At 50.4% G+C, this 16,958-nt stretch overlaps 2 protein-coding genes across 2 annotated transcripts in view; one reads left to right on the forward strand and one right to left on the reverse strand.

The window, feature by feature from the left end:
* Window positions 1–5,091, reverse strand: part of nbas (NBAS subunit of NRZ tethering complex) — a 357,427-nt gene extending 352,336 nt beyond the window's left edge. The window contains exon 1 of the mRNA XM_070885013.1: window positions 5,006–5,091. Coding sequence (XP_070741114.1) covers window positions 5,006–5,086 — 81 coding nt within the window. The 5' untranslated portion in view covers window positions 5,087–5,091. The remainder of the gene's footprint in view (window positions 1–5,005) is intronic.
* A 68-nt stretch (window positions 5,092–5,159) lies between these two features.
* ddx1 (DEAD (Asp-Glu-Ala-Asp) box helicase 1) overlaps window positions 5,160–16,958 on the forward strand; it is a 55,776-nt gene continuing 43,977 nt past the window's right edge. Inside the window, exons 1-6 of the mRNA XM_070885015.1 lie at window positions 5,160–5,392; window positions 6,739–6,790; window positions 7,643–7,706; window positions 7,870–7,899; window positions 8,643–8,742; window positions 14,575–14,622. Coding sequence (XP_070741116.1) covers window positions 5,377–5,392; window positions 6,739–6,790; window positions 7,643–7,706; window positions 7,870–7,899; window positions 8,643–8,742; window positions 14,575–14,622 — 310 coding nt within the window. The 5' untranslated portion in view covers window positions 5,160–5,376. The remainder of the gene's footprint in view (window positions 5,393–6,738; window positions 6,791–7,642; window positions 7,707–7,869; window positions 7,900–8,642; window positions 8,743–14,574; window positions 14,623–16,958) is intronic.

Raw genomic sequence — 16,958 nt, forward strand, 5'->3', positions numbered from 1 at the left:
GGCGGTGTTTGAGAGGGGGGGCGGTGTTTGAGAGGGGGGGCGGTGTTTGAGAGGGGGGGCGGTGTTTGAGAGGGGGGCGGTGTTTGAGAGGGGGGGCGGTGTTTGAGAGGGGGGCGGTGTTTGAGAGGGGGGGCGGTGTTGAGAGGGGGGGCGGTGTTTGAGAGGGGGGCGGTGTTTGAGAGGGGGGGGCGGTGTTTGAGAGGGGGGCGGTGTTTGAGAGGGGGGGCGGTGTTTGAGAGGGGGGGCGGTGTTTGAGAGGGGGGGCGGTGTTTGAGAGGGGGGGCGGTGTTTGAGAGGGGGGGCGGTGTTTGAGAGGGGGGGCGGTGTTTGAGAGGGGGGGCGGTGTTTGAGAGGGGGGGCGGTGTTTGATTGAGAGGGGGGGCGGTGTTTGAGAGGGGGGCGGTGTTTGAGAGGGGGGGCGGTGTTTGAGAGGGGGGCGGTGTTTGAGAGGGGGGGCGGTGTTTGAGAGGGGGGCGGTGTTTGAGAGGGGGGGCGGTGTTTGAGAGGGGGGCGGTGTTTGAGAGGGGGGGCGGTGTTTGAGAGGGGGGGCGGTGTTTGAGAGGGGGGGCGGTGTTTGAGAGGGGGGGGCGGTGTTTGAGAGGGGGGCGGTGTTTGAGAGGGGGGGCGGTGTTTGAGAGGGGGGGCGGTGTTTGAGAGGGGGGGCGGTGTTTGAGAGGGGGGGCGGTGTTTGAGAGGGGGGGCGGTGTTTGAGAGGGGGGGCGGTGTTTGAGAGGGGGGGCGGTGTTTGAGAGGGGGGGCGGTGTTTGAGAGGGGGGCGGTGTTTGAGAGGGGGGGCGGTGTTTGAGAGGGGGGGGCGGTGTTTGAGAGGGGGGGCGGTGTTTGAGAGGGGGGGCGGTGTTTGAGAGGGGGGCGGTGTTTGAGAGGGGGGGCGGTGTTTGAGAGGGGGGCGGTGTTTGAGAGGGGGGCGGTGTTTGAGAGGGGGGCGGTGTTTGAGAGGGGGGCGGTGTTTGAGAGGGGGGCGGTGTTTGAGAGGGGGGCGGTGTTTGAGAGGGGGGCGGTGTTTGAGAGGGGGGCGGTGTTTGAGAGGGGGGGCGGTGTTTGAGAGGGGGGGCGGTGTTTGAGAGGGGGGCGGTGTTTGAGAGGGGGGGCGGTGTTTGAGAGGGGGGGCGGTGTTTGAGAGGGGGGGCGGTGTTTGAGAGGGGGGCGGTGTTTGAGAGGGGGGCGGTGTTTGAGAGGGGGGCGGTGTTTGAGAGGGGGGGCGGTGTTTGAGAGGGGGGGCGGTGTTTGAGAGGGGGGCGGTGTTTGAGAGGGGGGCGGTGTTTGAGAGGGGGGCGGTGTTTGAGAGGGGGGCGGTGTTTGAGAGGGGGGGCGGTGTTTGAGAGGGGGGGCGGTGTTTGAGAGGGGGGCGGTGTTTGAGAGGGGGGGCGGTGTTTGAGAGGGGGGGCGGTGTTTGAGAGGGGGGGCGGTGTTTGAGAGGGGGGGCGGTGTTTGAGAGGGGGGCGGTGTTTGAGAGGGGGGGCGGTGTTTGAGAGGGGGGGCGGTGTTTGAGAGGGGGGGCGGTGTTTGAGAGGGGGGGCGGTGTTTGAGAGGGGGGGCGGTGTTTGAGAGGGGGGCGGTGTTTGAGAGGGGGGGCGGTGTTTGAGAGGGGGGGGCGGTGTTTGAGAGGGGGGCGGTGTTTGAGAGGGGGGGCGGTGTTTGAGAGGGGGGGCGGTGTTTGAGGGGGGGGCGGTGTTTGAGGGGGGGCGGTGTTTGAGAGGGGGGGCGGTGTTTGAGAGGGGGGGCGGTGTTTGAGAGGGGGGGCGGTGTTTGAGAGGGGGGGCGGTGTTTGAGAGGGGGGGCGGTGTTTGAGAGGGGGGGCGGTGTTTGAGAGGGGGGGCGGTGTTTGAGAGGGGGGGCGGTGTTTGAGAGGGGGGCGGTGTTTGAGAGGGGGGGCGGTGTTGAGAGGGGAGCGGTGTTTGAGAGGGGGGCGGTGTTTGAGAGGGGGGGCGGTGTTTGAGAGGGGGGGCGGTGTTTGAGAGGGGGGGCGGTGTTTGAGAGGGGGGGCGGTGTTTGAGAGGGGGGCGGTGTTTGAGAGGGGGGGCGGTGTTTGAGAGGGGGGGCGGTGTTTGAGAGGGGGGGCGGTGTTTGAGAGGGGGGGCGGTGTTTGAGAGGGGGGCGGTGTTTGAGAGGGGGGCGGTGTTTGAGAGGGGGGGCGGTGTTTGAGAGGGGGGGCGGTGTTTGAGAGGGGGGGCGGTGTTTGAGAGGGGGGGCGGTGTTTGAGAGGGGGGGCGGTGTTTGAGAGGGGGCGGTGTTTGAGAGGGGGGGCGGTGTTTGAGAGGGGGGGCGGTGTTTGAGAGGGGGGGCGGTGTTTGAGAGGGGGGCGTGTTTGAGAGGGGGGGCGGTGTTTGAGAGGGGGGGCGGTGTTTGAGAGGGGGGGCGGTGTTTGAGAGGGGGGCGGTGTTTGAGAGGGGGGGCGGTGTTTGAGAGGGGGGGCGGTGTTTGAGAGGGGGGCGGTGTTTGAGAGGGGGGGCGGTGTTGAGAGGGGGGCGGTGTTTGAGAGGGGGGCGGTGTTTGAGAGGGGGGCGGTGTTTGAGAGGGGGGCGGTGTTTGAGAGGGGGGCGGTGTTTGAGAGGGGGGGCGGTGTTTGAGAGGGGGGGCGGTGTTTGAGAGGGGGGGCGGTGTTTGAGAGGGGGGGCGGGTGTTTGAGAGGGGGGGGGTGTTTGAGAGGGGGGGCGGTGTTTGAGAGGGGGGGGGTGTTTGAGAGGGGGGGGGTGTTTGAGAGGGGGGGGGTGTTTGAGAGGGGGGGGGTGTTTGAGAGGGGGGGGGTGTTTGAGAGGGGGGGGTGTTTGAGAGGGGGGGGGTGTTTGAGAGGGGGGGGTGTTTGAGAGGGGGGGGGTGTGTTGAGAGGGGGGGGGTGTTTGAGAGAGGGGGGGGGTGTTTGAGAGAGGGGGGGGTGTTTGAGAGAGGGGGGGTGTTTGAGAGAGGGGGGGTGTTTGAGAGAGGGGGGGGTGTTTGAGAGAGGGGGGGGTGTTTGAGAGAGGGGGGGGTGTTTGAGAGAGGGGGGGTGTTTGAGAGAGGGGGGGTGTTTGAGAGAGGGGGGGGTGTTTGAGAGAGGGGGGGGTGTTTGAGAGAGGGGGGGTGTTTGAGAAGGGGGGGGTGTTTGAGAGAGGGGGGGGGTGTTTGAGAGAGGGGGGGGTGTTTGAGAGAGGGGGGGGTGTTTGAGAGAGGGGGGGGTGTTTGAGAGAGGGGGGGGTGTTTGAGAGAGGGGGGGGTGTTTGAGAGAGGGGGGGGTGTTTGAGAGAGGGGGGGTGTTTGAGAGAGGGGGGGTGTTTGAGAGAGGGGGGGGGTGTTTGAGAGAGGGGGGGGTGTTTGAGAGAGGGGGGGTGTTTGAGAGAGGGGGGGGTGTTTGAGAGAGGGGGGTGTTTGAGAGAGGGGGGGGTGTTTGAGAGTGGGGGGGGTGTTTGAGAGAGGGGGGGGTGTTTGAGAGAGGGGGGGGTGTTTGAGAGAGGGGGGGGTGTTTGAGAGAGGGGGGGGTGTTTGAGAGAGGGGGGGTGTTTGAGAGAGGGGGGGTGTTTGAGAGAGGGGGGTGTTTGAGAGAGGGGGGGTGTTTGAGAGAGGGGGGGGTGTTTGAGAGAGGGGGGGGTGTTTGAGAGAGGGGGGGGTGTTTGAGAGAGGGGGGGGTTGAGGGGGCGGGGGGGTGAGGGGGCATTGAGGGGGCGGGGGGGTGAGGGGGCATTGATGGGGCGGGGGCAGTTGAGTTGAGTGGGCGGGGGCGAGAGGTGGGGGGGCGAGGTGGGGGGGGGTGTGTGTGGGCGGGGGCGAGAGGTGGGGGGGTGTGTGGGGGCGGGGGCGGGGGCGGGGGCGAGAGGTGGGGGGGTGTGTGGGGGCGGGGGCAAGAGGTGGGGGGAGTGTGTGTGGACGGGGGCGAGAGGTGGGGGGGTGTGTGTGGGCGGGGGCAAGAGGTGGGGGGGGGTGTGTGGGCGGGGGCGAGAGGTGGGGATTGTGTGTGGGCAGGGGCTGGGGGCAAGGGGGGGTGTATGTGGCTGGAGTGGGGGCAGTAGTGGGAAGGGGTTGTGGGCGTAGGGGGGTTGGAGGAGATTACAGAGATAGGGAGGGCGTGAGGCCATGGAGGAATTTGAAAACAAGGAAGAGAAGTTCAACATCGAGGTGTTGCTTAACCAGGAGCCAATGTAGCTCTGGGAGCACAGGGGTGATGGGTGAATGGGACTTGGTGTGGGTTATGACAGGCAGAATTTTAGATGACCTCAAGTCTGTGGTGGGTAGAACATGGGATGCTGGCCAGGAGTGCATTGGAATAGTCAAGTCGAGAGTTAACAAAAGCATGGATGAGGGTTTCAGCAGGTGAAATGAGGCAGGGCCAGAGTCAGGCCGTGTTCAGGAGGTGGAAATAGGCAGACTTAGTGCAGGGATTAAGGGGTTATGGGAAGCGCAGGGAAGTGGCCCCGAATCCATGATCAGATCAGCCATGATTGTATTAAATGGCAGAGCAGGCTTGAGGGGCGTGTGGCCGACTCCTATTTCTTATGTTCTTATGTGCTCGGAAGCTCATTTCTGGTTCAGCCTCAGACAGTTGCCAGTGAGAGGGATGGAGTCAGTGGCTAGGGAACGGAGTTTGTGATAGGGATCAAAGGCTTTCCAACATTTAGTCACGTTATTTAAAAAGATACTTAGACTTGAAATGATAACTCGTAATTTTGTGGTGAGTTTAGTTTATATCCATCACACAAATACAGAAACTTCACGCCATTCAATGCATTGCAATGGTGAGACAGTCTCGGAGATGGCATTTTCACAAAACTAAAGGCAGAGGGGTGCAACTCGGACAGCAACTTTTGGATATTAGCATTTAAAAGGCATCTGCTGCTGAAGTTGCTGTCGCATTTGTCCATAAATAACGGTGAGAGCCAATAGCAAAATCTGGCCCATTGCATCAACACTTCTGTGCAGGGCTCAACACACTTCCCACCCAACCCTGCAACTCTCCCCCACTTCTTGCCCTGCTGCGCTCGAACTCTGCCATCACCTGCCCCCAGGCCCCCCTCACCGGTGCTTCGCTCTCCTGCAACCACTCGCCGTGAACCAGCAGATCGTACAAAACGTTCTCCTCCTCCTCTTCTGCCGCCATCGTCACCACCGGAAACAGCGCGAGGAACCTTCCCTGTGCGACACCCGGAAATCACGGACCCGGTCCGTCACTGGACGGTTCCGGCTCCAGTAATAGTTTGTGTTTACAAATCAAACTCTTGGGCATTCCGCCTTAATTTCATCATTTCATATTTTTTTTGTTCGTTGAATTGATATTCAATAATTCCAACTGAACTTCGAAACAGCAGAGGCGCTTTTAAAAAAAAAATATTGGAATAAAGCTGCGCAGGCTCGTTGCTCCTGGAGGCGGCGCGTCCGTTAGTGGTGAAGATGGCGGCGTATTCAGGTGAAGCTCAGCCTTTCTCTCCCCTTCGGGCCTTCCTCCCTCCCTCTTTCCACCCGGGCTGGCGCCTCCATTAAAATTATTTTTAAGGGAATATCGGGTATTTTTTCTCCCCGTCAAAATGTATCGCCTTCTCCGGGCCGTAGTTGGGATTACTCGATCGTGGCCGGCATTCCACCTTGCACCCTCTGTAAACTTGAGGTCATCCAAAGCTCTGTTGGCCTAACATGCACCATGTCATGTTCCTTCATCCCCCATCCCCTGTGCTGGCTGACCCGCATTGATTCCGGTCTGGTAATACCTCGATTTTAGAATTTTCATTTTTGTTTTAAAATCCCTTTTTGGCTTCGCCCCTCGCGATTTCTGTAACCTCCTCCATCTCTAAAACCCTCCAAGATCTCTGCGCTCTTCAATAATGGCTTGCACATCCCAGATTTTTACCGCTTAGCCATTGGCAGCTGTGCCTTGAGCTGCCTAGACCCTAAGCTCTGGAATTCCCTCCCTAAACCTCGCCACCTCTCTACCTCTCTACCTTTCTCCCCTCCTTTTCAAAACCCTCCTTAAAACCTACCTCCTTGATCAAGGTTTTGATTACCTATCCTAATATCTCCTTATGTGGCTCACTCTCAAATTTTGTTTGATAACGCTCCTGTGAAGTACTTTGGGATAACTATGTTAAAGGTGCTATATAAATACGAGTTGTGTTCTAGATCACGACCTGTGTATTTCCTGTGGGTGGTACTTGAAATCACTTGGTAAAGAGCTCAAGGAGGTGGGAGCATCCTCCCAGGCTTAACTCTGTCCCAGTGTTTCAATGAGCAGCATCCTACCTTTTATATAAAAGTTATGTATCTAAGGAGAAGTGACAGAGAATGCAAATATGAGTTAAGTTTTGAATGAATTTGCTTGGTAGGATTAGAAAGGTTCAATTTAATTAAATAACTATCACTTCAAAAAAATGAATTATTGGGAAAAAAATTCTTATCTAAGTAATTGTGTCAAGCAGATCTTTATTTAGCAACAAGATCAGTTCAGCAATTACAGTGTATTTAATAATGCTCTTCTGGCTTGCAGTATCCAAAAATGCACAAATGTGTCTCTTCAAATGCTGACACACCTCTGTTGTCCTTCAGATTTCCAGAATTGTAACACAGCTAGTTGAATAATATACTGTTCAAATTCAATGTGGCAGATCGTTTGGCTAACTTTTATAATTTACTCAGCTGTTGCAAACAATTCTTCATCATGGAATAATTTTGAATCAAAGCTAATATGAAATTAGCCAGTGCTAATTTTCAGTTTATTTCCCTTTAATATTAGTTAAAGGAATGACCTTTATTCTTTTTTAGAGTTGGGTGTTATGGCGGAAATTGCCGAGGCTGTAGAGCAGATGGACTGGCTGTAAGTATGATTTCAAAATTTTCAAGCTTGAACATTAAAATGCAAATATGAGTTAAATTTTGAATGAATTTGCTTGGTAGGATTAGAAAGTTAATTAAATTGAACCCATCACTTCAAAAAATGGATTATTGGGGGAAAAAATTCTTATCTAACTAATTGTGTCAAGCAGATCTTTATTTAACAACAAGATCAGTTCAGCAATTACATTGTACTTAATGCTCTTCTGGTTTGCAACTATCAAAAAATGATTGAATGTTGTAAAAGAGAAAATTGATTCTCCAAAATTTCCTGTCCTTTCTGATAAATCTTTGATAATCTTGTGTGAATTTAATGGGGTAGATTTCATTTTGCCAATCGCATTGCAGAACCAGAAATTATAATCACACCAAAGGTTTGATCACTGATTCTATATAAAACTAGCTTCAACAAACTAGATCCATAACCTCTTTGGTAGTATATAATTGAACCAATTACTTTCTACCAAAAACTAATTTTGTAGTGACCTCCCCCTTTCCGATATATACTCACAAAAGTTACAAACATTCCAATCCCACTTTACAAATACTATGACATCCGTCGTCTCATTTCTCCTCCCTCCCACATTCTGTAGCTGTGCTTATGGGTTTCCAGTTCACTTGCATGCGGCAAACTATTTCTCATTTTGCAAACTTGGCAAAATTGCTGATGATGCACTGTTCCAATGCAACATTGCCCCCTTCAGACAAGATCCAACCAATTTTTAGGATACCAAAAAATATCTTTTGATTTAAAAAAAAACTGTTTGATCATAGCCATTAATTGTCTTGTATATAGATTTTAGTTATTTTCATCTAATCCATCAACTTTCACCAGTCTCCCAACAGATATCCAAGCTGAGTCCATCCCTTTGATACTGGGTGGTGGTGATGTGCTGATGGTGGGTTGATTTGCATTGCTCTGTATACACTAATAAATATTACAATGTTAAATATTAAATATTAAATTTGGTAATACTAGTTATTCATAGCACTGTTGTGTAATTCTGAAGAATAGAGAATTATACATAATTCAATTTAGGCATTCTCTTCTAATCTCTACAGGCAGCAGAAACTGGCAGTGGCAAGACTGGAGTGAGTACGGTATCATTTTTAAAAATGTAAATAATTGCAAATTTAGTCAAAAATGTTATTAAGAAATTGAAGACACCATCGAATGGTTACAGCACAGAAGGAGGCCATTTGTCACATCAAGCTCATACTGGCTTTCTACAAGAGCACTTCAGCTCGTCCTAATCCCCGCCTTTTCCTCTGAGCCCTGCAAAATTTTTTCTTCAGGTACTTATCCAATGCCCTTTTGAAAGACATGATTGAATCTGCCTCCACCACCCTTTCAGGCAGTGCATTCCCGATCCTAACCACTCGCTGCATAAAAAAGTTTGTTCTTTTGCCAATCAAAATCGCCTTAAATCTGTGTCCTCTGGTTCTCCACCCTTCCGCCCATGGCACTAGTTTCTTTATCCTCTGTCTAGACCTAACATGATTTTGAATGTCTCTTGCAAATCTCCTTTGCACTTTCTCTGCTCTAAGGTGAACAACTCTAGTCTAGCCACGTAACTGAAGTCCCTTATCCCTGGAATCATACTCGTAAATCTTTTCTGCACCCTCTCTAAGGCCTTCACATCCTTCCTAAAGTGCAGTGCCCAGACACAATAGTTCAGTTGTGGCATAATAGTAAAATGTTCAGTATTCCGCAAATCACAATTCTACATGTCCCATTTCATTAAAAATACAAGAGTAACTCGGGTACAGTGAAATTCACGATTGTAATTACTGAATCCAGTCTTAAGATTTTTAAAATAAATGTTTGCTTTTAGGCTTTCTGCATACCTATTATACAGATTGTATATGAAACACTCAAGGACCAAGCAGAAGGCAAGAAAGGGGGAAAAACATCTATCAAGACTGGTGGTGCAGGTAATGATGCTAAAATAGGTTTGAATTGTGAGATGCAAATGCTCCATTTTGGTAGTAATCTTAATTGACTCCTGAAAAATGACAGCTCTAAGCATTCTTCTAATCTCTGCAGAATATTGTGACTGAGGAATATTTTAAAATCAGAACATAACACGACATTCCTGAATACTGCTTTTGGCTGCTGATATTTTGTACCTTTTAAACTTTGAGAAAATATTCTTCAATTGCATGTTTTGTATAATATGGGCTCAATTTTCCTCAAGCCCGTTTTTCTGGCGTATTATCAAAGTTACGCTGAGTTTTCTAGGCCAGAAATGCGGCAGAAATATTTTGCCACACTTTCCCCGATTGTATAATTCGAATTTGGCGCTGCGCATGTGTCCAGTCTCCTTGGTGGGGGGGTGGTGTGGAGCCTGTTATCTGTGCCAAAAAACAATACTGCACCTTCTGCACATGTGTGGAAAAAAAATTACGTTTTTGTCTTTCCAATGGACATGCATGCTCAGTGCACCTCGGATTTGGCAATCGGCCATTTTTCAAGAGCCAGTTTGTGTGTGTGTGTGTGTATGTGTGAGTGAGAAGGAGTGCTGTGTGAGAGCATTGGAAAAATCACAGCTGGAGCAATAAAAGATGCAACGCGGACCAAGGACCAAGAATTTCTTGCTGGAAGAAGTGGAGGCACTAGTTACTGTGATTGAGAACAGATGGCAGGAGCTGGATACCAGCAGAGGTCATATAAGTTCCAGCAAAAGAAATGAAGAAACGCTGGAAACAAGTTGCAGAAGATTACTGCGCGATGGTGAACACCACAAGATCTGGAAGCCAGTGTAAAAAGAAATGGCAGGACCTTGGTCAAGTAGTTAATGTAAGTAACATTTTCATTTATTCAATGCAATTGTAAATGTGACCAGCTGTATATGTCCCATCCAGCAGAAGGACACCTTCTCTAAAAAGTTACGTTTTCATCTTTGCAGAGGAAAGTGGCACACAACAAAAAGGGAAAGAACTCGAAAACAGAAGGAGGCCTGGCAAATCTGCACCCACTGACACCCTTGGAAGAGAGGGTCGCTGCTTTGATGGGTCCTGCCTGGAGAAAAGCAATCAGTACTGCACAAGCTGGGCCCACACTCGAGGGAGAGGGCAAGTCCTTCAAATCAACCTTCTGCCTTGCCTGCGATGTGTGAGCCTACTCATGCCACCCATCCTGCCCCCTCCTCTGCAGCTAACCATTTGTCCGTTCTGTTCTATTTTGCAGAACTGGAGGCCAACCCTGATGATACAGAAGATGATTCAGACCCGGATGAGCCTGAAGAGGAGAACATCTTACAATCCAACCCTCCAGACCAAGAACATGATGAGGAGGGGGAGTTGACTTGAGCTGGATGAAGCTCCCCCTGTTGTACTGAATATGGAGGACGTGCCACTTATGGAGGTGCCAGCCCTCTCCGTGACGAGTGGTTTGTGTGTTGGTGGGACATTCCATGGTTTCAAACTTCCGAGGTTGCGGGTCCCAGTAGTGGGGTACAGCGAGACTGTCCCAGGCTGCGGGTCCCAGTGGGATGCAGCAAGCCACACCCAGGGTGAGGAGAGGGGAAGGAGAGCTCGACCATGCTTTCCTGAGATGCAGGATGTAGTTCAGATGATATGATTGAGTGCAGAGAGCTTCGACCTTACCCGATCACTCCTGGACACATTCAGTGCGGTGAGTGATGAGGTAGCAGGGTTGTCGGGAGAAGTAACAACACTCACTGGGACCATCAGTGAGGGAATAGTGGCCATGAGAGAGGGAATGTCAGAGGTAGTGCAAACCACGACACTGGCATTGAGTGAGGGAATATCCAAGGTAGTACTGGCTATTAGGGAGGGATTGTTGCAGTCCGCTGCGACACTGTCAGGGTGCATGAGGGACGGCATGTTTGAGTTAGCTGCTGCAATAAGGGAACATGCCCAGACCCCGCACCCATTGACAGAATCAACTGCCATTCCCACTGCAATCCCCACACCAGCCTTTGAAGAGCCCCAAGCCGGGCCCTCCAACTTGCGGCCTGACACTGACGCCGCCCCCCCCTCCCCCCACCCTCAAGGTGCGCAGTACCCGCGATGTTAGAAGGAATAAGCTTGGTACCAAGCCCATAAACACTGCGCCACCGGCGGGGGTGGTGGCGAGTCCAAGACCAAGCGCAGCGGCCGGCTTTCGACTAAGGGGGATGAGAGATGGATGCAGCCTTTCTTTGCTGCTGCTGCTATTACTGTTGTAACTGTTCTCAAATTAAGTTTTTTGTAAGTTATTTAGATTTACAAGTCGATAAGTGATCCTAGAGTGATATAGTAAAGTTTGATACAAGAATAATTTTATTTAAGTTAAGTACATTGTAAACTTTTGATTAAAATATATTTTACATTAAATCTGAATCATGTTCCATTAATACATTACTGAACAGTTCCAAATAATAAACATGTCCATGTGAAATAGTTGTCGCTGAGCTCTCCGGCATTAGTAAAGCATTCACAGTTGAGTTGTTGGCGCAAGACTCGAGCAATCGTTAAAGGAGTACGATGGCCTGTCATTGTGCTCCGGCCTAGAGCACTTGCTTGGCTTCCTCCTGCTCGTCACCTGCATCTTCCACATCATTATCATCAGCCACTCTCACTGCAGGTGGGTCTTCCACTACCAGGTGCTGCTGCCTCATGATGACTAAGGCATGCAGCACACAACAATGAACTGACTAACAGTCTCGGGGGAGTACAGCAAGTAGTCTCCGGAATGGTCCAAGCATCGGAAACGCTGTTTCAATATACCAATGGTCCTCAACGATGCTGCGTGTTGCAATGTGCGACATGTTGTATTGACGGTCAGCTTTCATCCGGGTTATGCATAAAGGCGTCAGGAGCCAGGTGGCGAGGCCGCACCCTTTGTTTCCCAGTAGCTAACTCTGCTCTTCTGGCTGCTGCTCAAACATGGCAGATATAACGCTGTCTCATAGGTTGAATGCATCATGGGTGCTGCCAGGGTATCTTGCATCGACTGACATGATGCGATGCATGTCATCACATACAAGCTGCACATTAATGGAGTGGAAGCCTTTTCTATTCCTATATATCTCAGAATCCTGCAACGGTGCTCTCAAGGCGACGTGGGTACAATCAATGCAGCCTTTGTACCTTTGGGAAGCCAGCAATCCTTGAGAAGCCCACAGCCCTGTCATGGATTGCTTGGGCGGGATGGAATCGAGAGCACTTGAGTCAAAGGCAGAGACTCGATTGAGGAGATCGTCAAAGTGCTCCTTCCATCGGGCCTTGATGAGTGTTTCCCCGTTCTTGGCCAGGAGTGGGGTAGGGCCTTGGGAGTTTGGACCGTAGGTGGCCTTGGCTGCATTGCCGCCCTAAGCGAGACCCAGTGGGGAGGGGAAGGCCAGTTGAAGAAGGAACATGGTGGAGGTTACACCTTCTTTTGGAAAGGGAAACCAGAGGCAGAACGTTGCCTTCATGGAGTCGCCTTTGCCGTCCAGAATGAGCTGGTCGACCGCCTCAAAGACTCCCTCTGTGGGGTCAATGAGCGCCTCATGACTCTCCGTATCACCCTATCTCGGAACCAATATGCCACTGTCATCAGTGCGTACGCCCCTACACTCGATGCAACTGATGAGGCTAAAGAGGGATTTTATTCCAACCTTGAGACATCCTTGTCTCGCGTCCCCACGGGCGACAAATTGATCCTCCTGGGTGATTGACAACCCTGGCATTAAAAAGACACAGCCCTCTGGGGAGGCGTGATTCGCAGAGAGGGGGTAGGGAAAGCCAACTCCAGCGGTACCCTACTCCTGACAAAATATCTAGAACATGAACTCCTCATCACCAACACCCTGTTCCGCCAGAGGGACAAATACAAGGCATCGTGGCAACACCCTCGCTCCAAACACTGGCACCTGCTTGACTATGTCGTCATCCGAGCCAGGGATCGCAAGGATGTGCGCATCACCCGCGCCATGACAGGAGCTGACGACTGCTGTACGGACCACCAGCTAATCCGATCCATCATCAACATTAACATTGCCCCAAAGCAGAGGGGATGCAGAAGCAGTTCCGCAAAAAAGTTAATGCCGGGACACTTGGAGACCCAGCTAAGAGAGCCCTATACAGCCAGCACCTCACAGCCAATCTGGCATGCCTTGATGACCCTGAGATGTTGAATCCCCATAGTGCTTGGTCTGCCCTCCAGGCCTCTGTAACCAGTGCCTGTGAAGAGACACTTGGTCACTCAACCAGAAAATATCAGGACTGGTTTGATGAAAGTGATCAGGAGATCGAAGAACTAATAGGTCGCAAGCGCAAAGCATTTCTGAGCCTCCAGCAACAGCCCAACTCTGGAGCTGCAAAACAGACGGCTCAAGGCTCAACTCCACCAAAAAAACTCAAGACCTAAAGAACAGGTGGTGGATGGAGAAAGCACAGGAGATACAACAACTGGTCGACTGCCATGATACGCAAGGATTCTTTGCTGCAGTCAAGGCCACCTACGGTCCAAACTCCCAAGGTCCCACCCCACTCCTGGCCAAGAACGGGGAAACCCTCTGTCTCGATATACCCGAGGTGGGTAAGACCTCCTGCCCAGCACCCTACGGGCTCTGATGTTCCTGATGCGATGAGCTCTAATCAATTGTCTCCTACGTAGCACCATGATGCAGAAGGCTCGCACAAGGTATGGCATTGTCAGTATTGCCCCCATACTTAAAGTTAAACTTTCAACGAAGCTCAAAACTGCAGGAAAACTCTCTCTCCCCAAGGTCTGTATGGATGGACCACACACAAAGATCTTGTGACCTCTCTTTTCCCCCCCCACCACCCTGAGTCTTGTGACTTCTCTCTTCCCTCCTCCTCCCCGGGCTACAAGCTGTAAGATCAGCTATCTCTCTCCTTCCCCGGGTTACAAGCCGTAAGATTGGCACTCTACCTCCTCTCATCTCTCTTTTTTCCCCCCCCCCGCCCGGCTTGTTTTGTAGCCGAACCCCGAGCCGCTGTGTCCGGACGCAAGGCCGATTCTGCCGGCCAAACCTACAACCCTCCAGGGCTTCTTCAAGGCGTTTGGTGGTGGCATGTGAGTGAGTTTTAAAAAAATGAGAAAACTTGTGAAATCCAACAAATTTACACTTCTACGTTGACTGGTTTAAAAAAAAGTTTAACTTTTTTTATTATTGATTTTGACTCTCTTCTTGATTCCCTCCAAAATCTTCAATTTAAAAACAATGGCGTCTTTTCAACGCAGATTTGTGAATGTGCTCTGGTTTCTTAACTCTCAAAGGTTTTTTGGGAGTGCCAGATACGCCAACATAATGGAGAAAAATACTGCGAACAATTGAAAAAAACGCGCAGACATGAGGTGAAAAAAAACTCTCCTAGAATATTCGTAAATAAGTCCGTTACGCTGGCGCAGATTGCAGGGGAAAGTTTTGGGGAAACAAATACGCCAAAATTTAACTCAATGCACCAAAAAAAGCAGCCTACTCCAAAAAAAACGGCGCAAATCACTGGGGAAATTGAGCCCAATGTATTGAGGAAGGGAAAGTAAGAGAATGGAAAAAAAAAAATGACTTCTGTAAATTAATTAGTGGAAGTCTTGAATGTTAGAGATATTTAGAAAGCATTTCTATTGGGATACAGAATACATCTTGGCTTTAAAATGTATGTAATGTTATACTGTGGGATGTCTGATCCTATTATCTCAACAGTAAAACATGCTATCAGTATTTTGAAACTTTAGCAACTTTAAATAATTTTATTTAAATTGTCAATGCATGTTTTTTAATCATATTTCCCCCGCCCCCCCCCCCCCAGTGTTCAACAAGTGGCAGATGAATCCCTACGACAGAGGATCAGCCTTTGGTAAGTTGAACCTATTTTAGTTAAATATTGGGCATGAAGTTAATGCATTCTAGTTTTCTGGTCACTATTGGTACAATCAAGAGCAAATTGGAACTGTTAAAACTGCAGTTCAAAGTGTAATGTTCTGTAGCATTAATTTGATTAAAAATATAACTGTTTGTGTTTTAGCACAAGGGCAAATGATGCACTTTGTTGTTTAGTGTATCGTTGTCTTTGTTAATATGGCATATAGAGAAAGTTAACCAGTAGCATTAATGTCCTCTTAATATAAGGTAGTTCTGTGGTATGTGAATTGACTAATGTGTTTAATTTACATGTGAAGGAGAAATGTGCTAATCTGGATATGTTCATAATCTTGTAGCTTTTTTTTATAGCGCAGCTTCACCACAGTATCCAAAATAATGTTTCAATGCATTAGTCGAGACCTTGATCAACCTTTAAATATAGAATCATAGAAATTTATGGCACGGAAGGAGGCCATTTCGACCCATCGTGTCTGCGTCGGCCAACCAAGACCAATCCAACCTAATCTCACTTTACAGTTCTCGTCCGTAGCCCTGTAGGTTTCAGCAGTTCAAGTACACATCCAAGTACTTTTTAAATGTGGTGAGGGTTTATGCCTCTACCACCCTTTCAGGCAGTGAGCTCCAGACCCCCACCACCCTCTGGTTGAAGAAATTTCTGCTCAAACCTCCTCTAAACCTCCTACCAATTACTTTAAATCTGTGCCCCCTGATTATTGACCCCTCTGCTAAGGGAAATAGGTCCTTCCTATCCACTCTATCTAGGCCCTCCATAATTTTATACACCTCAATAAAGTCTCCCCTCAGCCTCCTCTGTTCCAAAGAAAACAACCCAAGCCTATCCAATCTTTCATCATAGCTAAAATTCTCCAGTCCCGGCAACACCCTCATAAATCTCCTTTGTACCCTCTCCAGTGAAATCACATCTTTCTTGTAATGTAGTGACCAGAACTACACACAGTACTCTAGCTGCGGCCTAACTAGTGTTTTATACAGTTCAAGCATAAATCTGGAATTAAAAAGCTAGTATCAGTAATGATGACCATGAAACTATCAGATTGTCGTAAAAACCCATCACTGATGTACTTTAGGTAAGGAAATCTGTCTCCCTTACCCGTTCTGGCCGATATTGACTTCAGACCCACAGCAATGTGTGGTTGACTCTTCACTGCCCCTCTGAAATGGCCGAACGAGCCACTCAGTTGTACCAGATCCGCTCCAACAAAGTCGACAAAATAGGCAAATTGGCACTATGGAGGACTTTCACCTCACCGCCACCTTCTTGAGGGCAATGTAATGTGATTCATCTGTATCTCTTTCCTTTCTCTGCTTTCCCCTCCTGTCCTCTTGAAGATTATGCCTTTTGCTGGCTATGAATCACCCAAGCATGTGTATTTCATGCCTTGGTAACACTATTTGGAAGTGGACCACAGAGGAATTCTTTTTCAAGAATCTCATCCAAGCCTGAATCTGCCCTTGCTAAACTTCCAGTATTCATTTATGTAGTAATATGGGGCCCAAGTTTCGGGCCGCGCCTAGGACAGCGCAGCCCCGACCTGGACGCCAGTTTTTCGCGCCACAAAGTGCGCCTAAAAAAAACTTACCTATTCTCCGGCTCCCAGCAGGCCCTCTGGAGCTGGGCGCGACATAGCACAAGCTGCGGGGGGCGGAGCCAGGTCCCTGCGCTGAAAACAGTGCCGGGACCTCTGCAAAGGCACTACAGTGGGCACGCATGTGCAGTAGCTCCAAGCGCCCAAAACTGTGTGGGAGGGGCACGAAGCACACAGACCCTAGCCCTGGCCGAATGGCCTCACTGGGGCTGCGTCGATAAGGCTGCCTCCCACGCCCAGCTCCTGCTTCCTCTGGACCGGGACCCGACCTGACTTCCCCCCCCCCCCCCCCCCCCCACCCCGTTCGGGCCCGGCTCGTTCAGCCTCCCTCTCCTTTCTTTCTCTCTCTCTCTCTCTCTCTCTCTCTCTCTCTCTCTCTCTCTCTCTCTCTCTTTCCCCCCTCCCTTCTCTCTCTCTTTCTCCCCTCTCACCCCCCTCGCTGTCAGAAACACACACAGAGAGATAGAGACACACGGGGGGGGGGGCGTCCCAGCACGCTGTTGGAGGACTCGCGGTGCTGCAGTCAGTAAGTAGAAAATGTTTTTTTTTTAATTTATTTTTTTTTGATTGATTTATTGATGTATTTATTATTGATGATGGCTGTTTTTGTAAAACTGATGTGTTTAATGTTTGTAAACTTCCCTTTAAACCCCCCCTCCCCCCATTCCCTACACCTGATTTTCTAAGTGTAGACAAGGTTTTT

Source organism: Pristiophorus japonicus, chromosome 7 (genome assembly GCF_044704955.1).
Source record: "Pristiophorus japonicus isolate sPriJap1 chromosome 7, sPriJap1.hap1, whole genome shotgun sequence".
Taxonomy (NCBI): domain Eukaryota; kingdom Metazoa; phylum Chordata; class Chondrichthyes; family Pristiophoridae; genus Pristiophorus; species Pristiophorus japonicus.